Source organism: Macaca fascicularis, chromosome 3 (genome assembly GCF_037993035.2).
Source record: "Macaca fascicularis isolate 582-1 chromosome 3, T2T-MFA8v1.1".
Classification (NCBI taxonomy): Eukaryota; Metazoa; Chordata; class Mammalia; order Primates; family Cercopithecidae; genus Macaca; species Macaca fascicularis.
Window position 1 is genome coordinate 140941399 of NC_088377.1, and position 15453 is coordinate 140956851.

At 34.8% G+C, this 15453-nt stretch overlaps 1 protein-coding gene across 1 annotated transcript in view; it reads left to right on the top strand.

The window, feature by feature from the left end:
- Positions 1–15453, top strand: part of GNAT3 (G protein subunit alpha transducin 3) — a 55871-nt gene that overhangs the window by 32777 nt on the left and 7641 nt on the right. Inside the window, exons 4-5 of the mRNA XM_005550379.5 lie at positions 2747–2904; positions 7356–7484. Of these exons, the coding sequence (XP_005550436.1) occupies positions 2747–2904; positions 7356–7484 (287 nt within the window). The remainder of the gene's footprint in view (positions 1–2746; positions 2905–7355; positions 7485–15453) is intronic.

Consider the following 15453-nt stretch of genomic DNA (forward strand, 5'->3'; position numbering starts at 1 on the left):
TCATGAGGCACGTCTGACCCCACCCTTCCTATCAGGCCTGACCTAGTTTTTCAGGTTTCCCTTGGAATTCTCTTGGCCAAGAGGGATTTCTAGGTTGCAGGGCTTAGAATTCTGTTGCTTGGGGGACTCAGAATTTTGTTTTGGGTTTACACATTGAATATGTGGACCAATGATCATCTGATCAGCTTACTTTTAACAATAAAAGCTGATTGTGAAGAAAGATAGAATACTTTTGTTTGTTTGTTTGTTTTTTCCCCCTTACCTGTGTCTCTTTAACAATAAGTGACCAATGACTGTGGTAACAGCAGAATCTCCTATTAACACCTCACTAAAGTGGATGAAAAAATCAAAGGTATCACAAATTTTTAACATATATTTTAGCTTTTCTTATGTGATCTATTCAGTAAATAAGGTACTGAGTTAATCATTTCTATCTGTAGACTGTTAAGCACGTAGTCTGTATTTAAATTATACATTTTTAAGGCTGTGAATAAAATGTGATCAAATCTGCTTAGCATCAATTATGATACTGAACGTGAAAAAAAAACCAATAAGTGACATACCCTTATTTTTTATACAAAGAGCAAGAAGATTATTGATAAAATGGTAGAATAAAACTGTAGTCAGTTCAAAATAATAATAATCTGAATTGCATCAGAAAAGCAGCAAGTTCTTATTGAACATACTTCATTGGTAGTGTCAGAGACATTTGAAGTAGAGCAACTTCATCTTAAATAGGAGCTGAGGAAAATGAGACTCAGACCCACTGGGCTTCATTCCCAGACAGTTAAGACATTCTAAGTTACAGGGTGAGAGAAGAGGTCGGCACAAGATGCCGACGTAACGACGATGCTGATAAAACAGGCTGCAGTAAAGAAGCTGGCCCAAACCCACCAAAACCAAGATGGCCATGAGAGTGACCTCAGCTTGTCCTCACCGCTGTACTCCCACCAGCACCACGACAGTTTATAAATGCCATGGCAATGTCAGGAAGTTACCCTACATGCTCTATCAAGGGGAGGCATGAATAATCCACCCCCTGTTTAGCATATCATCAAGAAATCATAAAAATGAGCAACCAGCAGCCCTCAGGGCTGCTCTGTATATGGAGTAGTCATTCTTTCATTCCTTTACTCCTTTACTTTCTGAATAAACTTGCTTTCACTTTACTCTACGGACTCATCCTGAATTCTTTCTTGTGTGAGATCCAAGAACCTACTCTTGGGATCTGGACTGGGACCACTTTCCTGTCACAGTAACAGCCTGACATGGCACAAAAGGTGCTTGTGTTTGACTCATATTCTGATGCTTATTGTATATACTGGTTTACTGGTTTCTAAAAGTTTGAGCATTTTAGATTCCTTACATGTAAAATGGAGAAAATATAGTGTCTATCTCACAGTTGTGAGGATTATGTGAGATATTTTATGTATAGTTTTGTAAACTGTAATAATATGCACCAAGAGGATTATGAACTAAAAAGGATATCAGCTTTGGAGGCTGACAACAAGGTTAAGTTCAGACTTCTCCATTTGCCTGGACTATTACCACAGTCAATTTAATTATTCTGAAACTCAACCTCTTAATCTTTAAAAAAAAAAAATTGTCATAAAGCTATTTAGATTATTAGTTAAAATAAATTACAGACTATAGTATTTATACTATAAACTCAATATATATTTGACTATAGTATTTATACTTAAACTCAATAAACTTCTCTTTCCTTCTTCCCTGGTAAGCTCCAGATCTTATCCCAACAGGACTAAGACAATAATTCCTCGCTTTGCATAAAAAATTCTCACCTCTGCCCTACTGGTTTGTTCCAAAGGCATGCAACCAACAATAGCTACAGGAATGTTCAAAAATATTATAGGGATCCAAATGTTTACCATTCTTTATTTGTATGATTAAGAGGAGGTAACATGATGACCAAAAACATTACATATTGATTTTTTGAAAAAATACAATTTTAGAATAATGAATTCATTTCCCATTTTTACTCTAATTTTTTTTTTTTTTTTTTTTTTTTTTTTTTTTTTTTCTGGAGACAGGGTCTGGCTCTGTCACCTACGCTGGAATGTAGTGGTGCAACCTCTGCTCACTGCAACCTCTGCCTCCCAGGCTCAAGCAATTCTCCCACCACAGTCTCCCTAGTAGCTGGATATGCACTACATCCCTGACTAATTTTTTTGTAGGAAAAATTTTGTCATGTTGCCCAGACTGGTCTCAAACTCCTGGACTCAAGTGATCTGCCCACCTCAGCCTCCCAAAGTGCTGGGATTACAGGTGTTAGCCACCATGCCTGGCCTACTCTAATTTTTACTTGGCTTTTTTTTCTAGAAAAATTCATGGCAATGATTAAAAAAAGAAGAAAATACCAGATTAAATCAGGTTAATTTTTCTTTTACCTTGGTATAATATGTAGACCTTCTGCAAACTCAATATGAATACAGCAAAGTATTATTATCCTTCTTGATATCATATTCAGAAGTCAGTGATATATTTCAAAATATGCTAATTTCTTCACATAATATTTTATAGTTTTTGCAAAGGAGAACTCTTCTGGACATCAACCAGCCATGAGAAACTTTAGTTCTATTTACCTCGATATAGTTTAAAAAGATGTTTGGTGGAATTATTAGCTAAAGGAATAAGATTAAAATCATCCCATTAAAATACTCTATAAGAAAACAGAGTATGTGATTCCAAATAATACATTCTTATTCTCACCAAAACATTGTTCTAGGAGGACCAACGACAACTTTATGCAATGGCAAATACCTTGGAAGATGGTGGCATGACGCCTCAACTGGCTGAGGTAATAAAACGGCTATGGAGAGATCCGGGAATTCAGGCCTGCTTTGAAAGGGCATCTGAGTATCAGCTCAATGACTCAGCAGCTTAGTAAGTGAATTCACTTTAAGGGGAATTGAAGGTAAAACATTTAAAATTAAGAATTATAATTCTGCATACTTTGCATTTGTAAATGCAAATGAAGAAAATAAATGGTGTTACATTTTATTAGAGTAAAATAAAAAGCAATCGAAGAGAAATGAAAATGAACAAGGTGACATAATAAGATGTAAAAAAATATAAGCAGGGGAGCATTTTAAATAACTAAGCTTAAAACTGCCCGAGAAGATACTATGTTGCAAATATCTTCTCTTGATTAAAAAGAGTTAACCATTATGCACAGCCTTTCACACTAACACAGACTGGTGACATGCACACTGAGATTTTGGGCTATTCATTTCATCTCTATTCATATTAGTGAAATCATCTCCTAGATTAATTTTATTAATGACACATGCCTTGGCTCACTGGGTTGATGACCTTGATACAAAATTCTAGAAGAAATTAATGAATTGATTTCCAAAATACTTGTATACCAGGGGATCCTTCTGGCGTCTCAAAAAATTGTATAAATTTCACTGCTTATATCATCCATTTAGTATTAATTAACCATAAGGAAATTAGGGGCTCGTGACACTATAATTTCATTATCAAAGTGATTTAAAATTTTCTTTTAGTGCTGGGCACAGTGGCTCATGCCTGTAATCCCAGCACTTTGGGAGGCCATGGCAGACAGACTGCTTGAGCTCAGGAATTTGAAACCAGCCTGGGCAACATAGCAAAGCCAAGTTGCTTCAAAAAAAAAAAAAAAATACAAAATTAGCCAGGTGTGGGGGCACATGCCTGTAGTCCCAGCTTCTTGGGAAGCTGAGACAGGATTGCTTGAACCCAGGAGGTCAAGGCTTCAGTAAGCAGAGATTGCACCACTGCACTCCAGCCAGGGCAAAAGAGCAAGACCCTGTCACCAAAATAACCCCAAAAAACAATTCTTTTAGCAAGTGATTCCTAAGATAGCCCTGCCACTACATGCCTGCAAGATGTGTGCATATGTAAATATAATCTAATTACTCATTTTCTATTTCCGTTCATGCATATGTGTGAAAAAGTGTAAATATACTTCTTTTGATGAACTCCTCCCACCAACAGAACCTGCTAGCATCATTTAATTAAACAAAAACAAAACAGTAATGTAAAAGTGAAACAAATGAAAAAGATTGGTAAAGACAGAACAATGAAGCTTGCATGACACTTCAGATTTTTAATCACTGATGGACAGAATGATTATGGAGAGAAATAAGCTATATAACAATTTCAAAGGACACATTGCTTTTGGAGGAAAGAGTTTTTCCTAGCTCTCTGATGAAGGAGAGAATGAGTCTCATTTTGTGATTATATCAACTTGAATAACTTTTCATAAGTGTCTCAGCACCTACCACATTTTAATAGTAAAAAGGATCTCTGCAGTGGAGTAAAACATTGCTTTTCTATACTATTCATTGGTAAGGGTAGTCACAATGAGTAAGAAGCTGAATTGTGGAATATTCCCATAAAATCTTGCTCAGTAAAGCTCTGGGTAGAGAGCCAGAGAGAAAGATAGATTAAAGTGGGCTCTCATTAATATATTTAGTCTTGTACAAACCACATAGTTAAAATGAGCAAATAAATAGCATTTTATTGTATTTTCTAGTATTTAATTTTAATTTTTTCCTTTATTTAAACACTTAAAGTATGTTTTACACTGGGACTATCTACTCCATTATAGAGCCATAGTAAAATTTTAATCTGTTCATCAAGTTAAAAACAATTAAACAATATCAATTTGCAATCATTTTGTAAATGTTTCCTATATGGTAATAGTTTTCAACCACCCAGATTACTGCAGGTGCAACAGAATAACAGAAAAGCTGATTTTCCCTATTTCAGAGAAATTTCATACATAAGCCAAAAAGTAATAATAATAATAATAAAGTGTTATTTTTTGTTCTGCTCTTAGGTGTCCTTAAAAGGAAAGCTTGCTGAGAAAGTTAGTTGAAGGCTCATTGCTTTCTTCCAGCAATTAAGAGCAGATTTTTTTTCAAACACTGAATTACACTGGAAAACTAGATATAAAATGAGATTGGTACTACAATGTGTCTGTTTCATATACATTATATAGAGCAAGGTCTCTAATACTTTTTTTCTTTTCTTTTTTTGGTATAAGTAAGATACTTCTTCTTTCCTCAAATCTAGAGATCCTTCAAGTTAAGGCTAACAAAAAAGTGAATGTAATAAGGGAAAGGAATGCCATCGTTGGCAACATAACCTCATCAGTTCCAGAAAATTGAAAGAAGAGGGGTATGGCAGGGACAATCAGAGGAAACATTTTAGTTGATTGCATGGTTTACTAATTGCAGTAAAGCCATGTAGTGTGCCTTTAAAATTCCATGTGCTTTTAGAATTACCATAGACTTCACCAGGAAAAATCCTAGTTTAAATAATTGGAAAATAATTTAGTACTTTTCAATGATCAGATTCATATACGTTAAGGGCCTCTATTTGGTCAAAGCTTTAGAGTATAGGCTTGAACTCCCACATTCTATATTTGTTTATTTAAACAAGCATTTTAAATGCAAATTTATCAGTCTGCTAATGCTTCTGCTTTGCTTGAAATCATTTATACATGCAAATAAATGTGTCCTTACCAAGGCTTTCATTTAGTTATCATGAAATGAATGTAATCTTTATTTTGGTAGGTATATTTTTGGTGTCTTTTTGTTTGTTGTTTCTCTTGCATGAACTGACCAACAATATACCTATCACACATGCAGGCTTAGTTAATAGAAAATTCACAAAGGGATTTGCTTGCCAAAATAGAAAATAAATACACTAGCAAATTCTGCCAGTACTTTCTCTAATACATTTACATCTTGATGTATCACTCTTTTTTCAAAAGAAAACTTAAGCTTTTTTAGAATAAAACAAGGCTATTTTCATATTATATATGTTAATATTTTTCATATTATATATGTTATGTGTTTCTGAGGTGTGATTTTTACTCTTGGCAAAATTCCTTTGGGACACTTGTCCACCCTTAATTTGTTTCAGCTTAAAAGGAAAAAGCTCCTCCAAGAATAAATTACCTACATTAATAATGAATTTTTTTAAATAATAAAATGGTTTTGTTTTTTCAATCTTTGTGCTAGGTGCTAAGGCATAACAGCTTCTCAGCATAATCACTGAACAAACAATTTTTAACACTAACATTCAGCTGGATTCTACCTCACACATTCTGCCTCAATGGAAGCATTCGAATCTTATCTTTCTATAAATGTGGTTCAGTGTAATGGTGAAATGTGTCATAAAAGCATTACCATGCTATTACTATTTGTATCTAAAATTTGTACAGAAATAGTGATATTGCTAAGCCACTAAAAGCTTAATATCTACAGTCTAGACCAGTGGTTTTCAAATTATTTTTAAAGCAATAAAACACTTTTTTTAGTATAAAGACATTATCTGGTTTCAAGAGTTAGGAAGCTGAGAGCAGGAAGCTGAGAGCAGGGTTTTTTCCTCTAATTTAACAGACTGTTATAGCATACACAGTTTAATTAGACTTATTCCTGTTCATCACCACACCTAGATCCTGTGAGGAGAAAAAAACACCCTATTCAGCCTGATAATTCTAGGAATTTTTAATACAGCTTCCTGGAAGGGGTAAAGACACAGTGATGCATTGATGGAAGAGGAGGTGGGAGTGGGGATAGTGGGTACGTTCACCCTTCTGTCCCCAGGAGAGCCAGGTCAGGGTGGGTTTGCCAATTCATGAGTCACTTCCAGCATAGACCAGGAAGAGAGACAAATAGTGCTTCTTTTATTGCGCTAACTAGATATTGCAATGGCATTTAATGGAAATGGCTGAGTTTTGATGAGGCAAATCCACGCAAAAATAACAACCAACCTTTGAATTAGTACATTCAAACCAATCACTCTCATAAAACTGAAAATGCCTAAATTCAAAGTACAGAATTTCGAGGATAGTCTAGCCACTACCATTAAAAGGCAGCTTTTAGCTTTGTAATGATCCAGGTACTATAAAGAGAAATTTTCTTTCATACTTCTATCCATATACCAGCAAATTTATCACATAAACCACATAAAATACAGGTTAAGGCAGTGTTGATTTAGGTGCCTTTAGAAGAGGACGCTGGGGATCAGCTGTGTACCACAGTCAGCACTCTGCGTTCTGCAACATTCCAGCTACCAAACTTGTAATTCTGATGATCAGAGTTTGGAAAGCACGTCTACAATTTATCATTTTTAATAGATCCTACACTAAAAATTCATTTATACTGAATCCTGGTTTCTTCAAATGCAAAGTTAAAAAATACACATATACACACACACATATATGTATGTAATATATATACATATGTATGTGTATATATGCATATATGTATGTATTATATATGTATGTATTTATGTATTATATATACACGTACATAATTTTGTTTTGTCTTTATTAGCTACCTTAATGATTTAGATAGAATAACAGCATCTGGGTATGTGCCAAATGAACAAGATGTTCTCCATTCTCGAGTGAAAACGACTGGAATCATTGAAACTCAATTCTCCTTTAAAGACTTGCACTTCAGGTATGATCAAATATCTTTTCTAACTGTGGACAGAAGTATGCGTCAGGCTTAATATTCCCTCATGGAGAAAAGCTCTAGCCCATGTTCAGGTTCAATAATCCTTGGATGTACTCACTAGCTCCTGTTTACCTTCAGTACCACTGTCCTTTACTGTCCTCCTATAGCCTCTCACCCCAACCTCTCATCCTGAGCCTCATCCCTCCTTCCAGGCTAAGATGCTTCTGGCTTGAGCAGGTGGGGGCTAGATTTTACTTTCCTCATTTTTAAAACTGGCACTGTACTTTGGGGGAAAAAAAGAAAATGTATTTAAATAATATACAAGAAATGGGTGCCAGGAATCCTATTTCCTTTGCCTTTCTATTTTCCTATTTGCTTGAAATATTCCTATTACATCTGTTTCCTTAATTTTAAAAAATGCAAATTACCAAGAAGAGAATTATTTGAATATGATACTATTTACTGCAATAACAAGGCATATTTTATAACCATGTTTTGAGTATGAAAATGAATCATTATTTTCATTGCTGTTATATTATCGAGAGCTTCCTAGAAATTCTACTGCAAAATCACTCATTTACTATAACAAGAAATGGAAACCCATACTGTAATGTTAGAAAATATCCCTTAATATTTAAATACCTTTTTGTATGGATTGTGTACAATATGGAATATTAAACATTAATAGCAGGTTCTAGTTGTATTGTTTACTAATGATAAAAATCAATGAAAATATAACTAATAAGATTATTCATACATCGAATAATGGCAATAATCTTAAAGAGCAAAAAACTGAAGATAGAGTGGCATGAATTATTCATATCCATTTGTGAAGAAAAAGAAAATGGTAATTAATCAACATCATAAATTTATTTTAGTAAGATAAAAGCTTCAAGTATTTTAAAGTATGTGTTATATATAATATCTAAGTAGAATATCTATTATGTAGATAGTATATTTTCAACTAATACAGAAAAAAAACTCTTCAAAATTCCTATCTAAATTTTAGGCCTACAAATAGTTAATTTTCTGAAAGATGAGCCAAAGATTAAACCAGGGTAAAGGGACTGCACCGATTGGGATCAACATCCTGTCTTGGCAAACGCAGGAAAAGTTTGTCATCAGTCCTGGCTTCACTATTGTATAGTTCTTTTTGGCAACTACTTTTTCAGATTCCTCATCTTTGATCCAGTTTCTGGGTTTTCCTCTGGGGCCTTGAGTTCAGTTGTTTGTCCCCCTCTGTCCCTCCCACCCCAGTGAAAGCATTTTTGACACTGTCCCTTTTCTGTCTTACTCTCCTTTCTTTGCTCCAAATGTCTCACTGAAACAGACTAGAACTGAGTGTGGGCCTTGACCAAAGTTCCAATTCCAGATTATCTAATAATTAGCAGTAGGAGTGAAGAAGCACAGTTAACCTTTTCTTTACTTGCTTACCTAATGAGTTTGTTGTAAAGATTAGATTAAGTAAAGTCCTAGCAGAGAGTTATAACTTGATGTAGCTTACCTTTCATAAGCCAGTACAACTCTCTGGGTCCTAGATTGTCTGGACCATAAACCGGTTTTGACAATTAATGCTACCTGTTGAATACCTAAAAGCTCAGCACCCGAGTCACGCCCTACAACACCAACCAATTTGCTATTTTCTCAAAAATGATCACTCTAAAAAATTATCTTGTTTATATATCTGTTCTTTAACATTTCAAGCCTTTGCACTTGCTAGTCTCTTTGCCTAAAGTGCTCTGCCTCTGAATCTGCAAGAAACATCTCCTTCTTATCATTAAGCTCCGAAATCAAATTCATCTCCTCATGGAGGTGTAACCATCTTATCTATGTACCATCCATGCTTATCCCTGTCACTATACACCCTGCAACATGCTAATAATTGTTTAACAGCAGGGTTTCTGAGGCAGTAAAGCAATGGAAGGCTTGCTGATTTGTAGCTCTTGATTTTTCTGGTGCAAATAACCCCACCATGGTCAATTTCAGTCAACCAAGGTGATGTCACTAAATGCAGAGTTGAGGAGAAATGCAGATAAACAGCTCTCACTAATTAAGCCAGGGTGAGCCATAGTCACTGCAATATTGATACATCACACTGCTTTCCTTTTTTTAAGAAAAAATTATCAATATATGAGATTGCCTTGCTTCTGTATTAGTTTTCTCTTTTTGTTTCTGTTTCTGTCTCATATGCCCCTGAGCTCCCGGACGCTAGGGGCCATGTCTATTTATAGCTGTACCTCCAGTGCTTATCATAGTGACTAGCACAGAGTAAGAATGCAGGGAATTTTTGCTGAATGAGTAAAGGCACTATGCCAAGCACTGTATGTACACAATCTTTATACTTACACAGTAGCATCACGAGCTGAGTATTGCTATCCATACTCAGGATAAGCAATCTTGGTTATCCTGAGGCTAACTGGATAGCCTCAAAAACTGGAGGCTAAACTGAGATAAAAGATTTCCCCTCAGGTCTTTCACAGAAGTGCTAGAGATGGAATTAAAATGCATATCTTTCTGTCTTCAAAGACCACTCCTTACATTGTATGGCACTAGTTAGTTGTTAGATAAATTGGGGTGAAAACCATTCTTTTTCTGCAGAGTGTTATTTTCAGTGTTGTTGATTTATAATCTCTTTCAGAGAGAAGGTGGAGGGAGGATAAAATGACAGCCTTTTGGGGAAATATCTTTTAAGTTGGAGGGTCCTGTGGTCCTTTATAAGTCAGTGCTTCTAAAAGCAGGGTACAAGACAACTATCAAACACATAAACCCTTAGAAAATCATGGTCATTTTCTGAGACATCTATTTTACTCTGAACCAAGTAATATAAACAATCAAACTTTTGAAACAATTATGAATATGTGATGGTTAATAGTATCAACTTAATTGGATTGAAGGATACAAAGTATTGATCCTGGGTGTGTCTGTGAGGGTGTTACCAAAGGAGATTAACATTTGAGTCAGTGGGCTGGGAAAGGCAGACCCACCCTTAATCAGGGTGGGCACAAGCTAACCGGCTGCCAGTGCGGTTAGAATATATGCAAGCAAAAAAATGTGAAAAGATAGACTGGCCTAGCCTCCCAGCCTACATCTTTCTCCTGTGTCAGCGCCCCTTAGCTGGTACCGCCACCACATCAGCCGCCCTCCCAGAGATAGAAAGACGTAGGCTGGGAGGCTAGGCCAGCCTCTCTTTTCACATTTTTCTGCTTGCTTATATTCTAGCTGTGCTGGCAGCCAGTTAGCTTGTACCCATCCAGATTAAGGGTGGGTCAGCCTTTCCCAGCTCACTGACTCAAATGTTCCTCTCCTTTGGCAACACCCTCACAGACACACCCAGGATCAATACCTCGTATTCTTCAATCCAGTCAAGTTGGCACTCAGTATTAATCATCACAGAGTAGAATATAACATTTGCATTAACGTTTAAAATAAAATATTAATTTTAAAATACATTTTTTTCTTACAATAGGACTCTTCAGTTTAGACCTCCAGACCCCCTTTGGTACATAGTCATTTTCCTCTGTCCTTTTGTAGTTTTGTGGTTTATCTTGTGAGGCACTATCTTAAGTCATATACGAAGGTGAGCTATTTTGCTTTCACATATTATTGATCCTTATGAAGCAATGAGAAGGGTTTCGCTAACTCTCTATTACAGTATCAATGCTAAAATGTAAGGTGTTTGTGAACTGGATTGTGAAACCCAGCTAGAAATTATTTTGATATAATATTCTCTTGGCTGGGCATGGTGGCTCACACCTGTAATCCTAGCACTTTGAGAGGCCAAGGCAGGTGGATCACTTGAGGTCAGGAGTTCACACCAGCCTGGCCAACATGGTGAAACCCCATCTCTACTAAAAATACAAACATTAGCCGGGCATGGTGGCACGCCCTGGTAATCCCAGCTCTGCAGGAGGCTGAGGCAGGAGAATCACTTGAATTCAAAAGGCGGCAGTTGCAGTGAGCCAAGATGACGTCACTGCACTCCAGCCTGGGTGACAGAGCAAGACTCTGTCTCAAAAAAAAGGAGAAAACAAAAAAAAGAACATTCTCTTTACTGTGCAACTACCACCTCTTTGTTGTATACTAAAACAGGTTTCAAGATTTTTTGTTTTCTTAAGAGCGTTTGATTTTCCTCTAACTCAAGACAACGTTATTAAAGGCATTTTCAATGGGGAAGAGGTTAGAAGATACAGTACTTCCTTACTCCAGTGCAAGGAATTTTTCTAAAAACAAGTCTTTATTTAAACAATACAATTTGGAAATATTTAAATTTTGTTACAAAATATTTTAAAATATTTTTTTCTTGAGGAGCTATTTAAAATTATTTAAATACAGTTTTAAGTTTAGCTAGAGCAATTAAGATAGATTAATCCTTTAATCAATTCTCACCGTTAAATAGCTTTTCTTTCAAGTGCTACATAGGATAGTCCAAAAGTGCACAGAGTTTTGGAGTGTACAATTCTGTAGTATTTCAAAATAGGATGCATAAAAGTAATGTACCTTCCAACTTTATTTCAGCAAGTACCCAGGTATTAAAATATATTACATTAGCATTGATTTGTATTCACATAGCATAAGACATCTTATGACTATTTAAAACCAAAGGCTCAATTTACATATTAAATTAGAGAACTCTAAACTTTTATATAGGAACACCAAAATGAAAAATTATCTCTGCCAATGTACTGGAACATAATTGTGTATCATCTAATTCAATAGCAATTACTGTAGGGTTCTTATCAAACCAGAACTGCAGCTGTCAAACTGATAAATTATCTTTATAGATATTAATATACTATGTAAGTGGAAAATGCAGAGCAAATGTAAGCCCTCCTATTGTTACAGAATAATTCCTCAGAACAAATAACTTAGACATGTATTTACAGGGATTTAGCAAACAATTACAGAGAAAAAACTTTCTCCCTAATTTTTCCATGATGGATAAACAGAATTGAAAGGACCTGAAACTATATGGGAGCTAAGGAAAAAGGGTTAACAACTATTACAACACAGAACTTTAGATTTCATAAATTACCATAACTGTTTATAAGAATGTTTGAGCAGATCTATGATATAAAAGAAACTACAGTTTTCCTGAGATATGATGTTGAATTGTGTATATTGTGGTCATTTGTGTGGCATATGCATCATCTCAGATTACAAGTGAATCTGGCTGTCCACACAGCAGCTACATTTCAATTTGGCTTTGCTAGTCTTTATAAGATCTCGTAGAGCAATAACTCACATATACTATATATTTGTTTCAGGCATGTTTATGATTCGTATTACCAAAATAATAAGTTATAAAATATGATGTCTAATTGATTCTAGTGACAGAACTTATTTTAATGGCTTTATGAATTACATTATTAAATAATCAGAATTATTTGAAGTTTCAAATGCACACACACACATTTAGTAGAAAGTATATAATGGTATTAATGATTCTGATGATTTGGAGACCTTGGCTCCCTTACAGTTATAAATCCTTTTGATTCTGATTTTTAATCGTGAGGATTTAAGAGATTAGTAAGACATCTGTGCACATCCTTCCTGTCTGCAAGTATCTACCCTTCTCTATTTTCAAGACGAGGGAAAGATTGGTTAGACCATTTGCTATGGATGTGTAGTGAAGACACAGATCCACCTGGTCTCATATGTAACCATGATGAGAAATTATAACAACTGTGATAGAGACTAACATCTTGAATAAATCCCATTCAATAGAATACCTTAAAATAAATTCCTACTCAGATTGGTTTTTATTTTTATGTAATCAAATACATAGTAGAGAGTGTCAGAAAGTGATTTTTCAAAGATAAGTACATGCTTATAGGATAAGCAAAGACATCTAACAAATTAGCTGCAGTAGCGTTGTTGATTTTTAGCTACTCTAGATTACATACTAATTTTACAAGAATTATAAGGGACAGATTATATTATAATCTATTCTGATATGAAATGTGAATAATCTCATGTGATCCAATATTTACCCAACTGTTTAACATAAACCATAAACCTCAAAGCTTTGCCAACTGCTTACTAAAACTATAAAACACAAATGTTTAGTCAACTGTTTAATATAAAGCCATAAAAATCTGATGGTTTGCCCTGTATTAATGCCTTGGGCAATTTAACAAATAATCAGTATTCAACTGTCACTTAAAAGCCTAGCCTATCAATTTTCAGCTACATCATAAATTTTAGTTATTGAAATTTTTTTAACTTTAAGAATTCCAACCAATGTCAGACTTAATAACAAAATACATATTATCCCTCCTTAAAAAAACTAAATTAAAAAGACCAAAAAACCCCACACAAAATCCCAAATGAGGACTGTAAGTTCCATGTAACATCATAGTAGTTAAGATTTATTATTTTATTCAGGCAGTTGAGAGTATTCAAGCATGTCCATTTCCCTCATTAATAATCTACTGTATTTGACCAATCCAAAACTCCAGGCAGCAAATATACATGTTTTTTCTGATTTTAATTTTGTCTCTCACAGAATGGTCACAATGAAGCTTTTTGTTTTGTTTTGATGTTTATACATAAGGGAGACTATTTCTTCAGCCAAAAAATATAAGCAATTACTTCACTTTGGGGATCTTCAAAATGTTTTCATAGGTAGTAATACTTTACAATTCCACAAAATAAGGACTAAATTAAAATTCAGGGGAAAAGCTAAAACTGAAGAGAGAAGTATGAAAAATAAATGACTACAATATTAGCAAAACAAAATGTCACTATTCTTAGAGCTAACATAGTGTCCAAGAGAATCAATACAAAAACAAAACTCCCGCTATTGGTCTGATTTGCTAATGAGCATTTCAGTTCAATAATAGCAGATGGCATTAGAGAAATGATCAATGCTCCCTGGACCTGTCTCCTACGTCAATCTGCACACACACAAAAATATTGCTTATCAAATGAGTCATAAAATGAGAAGATTATATGCATTCAACCTAAGATAGACTTTCCATTTTATCTATATGAACAAAATGCTAAGACTGAGCAATCTTTGTCCTCTCTTCCTTGGGAGAAAGCTAAGCCAATTAAAACATGTTTATTAGAAGCTGCATGATATGCAGAAAGAGCACTAGGCTAAGGGTCATAGTGCACCAGTTCTATCCTTTACTAATTGTGAGTTTAGGAACAAACCACCTTAGCCTTTCAAAGGCCAGTTTCTTCACTTTGGTAAAGAAATGGGTGAATACTATTTTCCCTTCAAAGAATTGTTATGAGAAACAGAAAGCCATGGATTAGAATTTATTTTTCAGGGAGAGCACACAATTCCAATATGACTTTTATTCTACCGTAAGTTATTTTTCCTGCAATTGTTACTTATCACAGTTGTACGTATTTATCAGAAGAGGAGAATAGCTACCTCTTACACCTGTTAACACATCATTAGTAGGCTGCAAAGAAGCTGACTCATCAGAGAAAATTAAGGCATAACCAATGAGTTTGTTGTTACTCTGATTTGCATCTCAGATGCTTCAGATGTTTCAGATTTGGGGAAAAACCATTTGAGGACATTATGTTGTAGAAAATAAATATGTAGGAAGTATATGAGGTTCCTTTTTCTTCCTCCTCCTGGGTAGTTTATGTCCCCCATAGAACCCACAAGTTAGAGTTCCCATATCTTAATAATTCCTACTATTATTTTTGTCATTAACCCCCCACACACCAAAAACAAAACAAAACTATTAACATGAGAGAAATAAGATGATTTTGCTCTGAGATAAAATATTTGGTCACTATGCAGGAAATCTGAGCAATTACAAAGTCACCTTAAAGAGAGGAGTTTCTCAGACTTTTAAGATGTAAATATAATCTGAATATATAATCTAATTGAAAATGTGACTAAAAGAATACAAATATCAATTGGAATGAAACAGAAAGGCATAATTGGGCATAAAAGCAGGGAAAAGGAGACTACAAACAAAGGTTGACAAGACTAATGCAAGTTCTG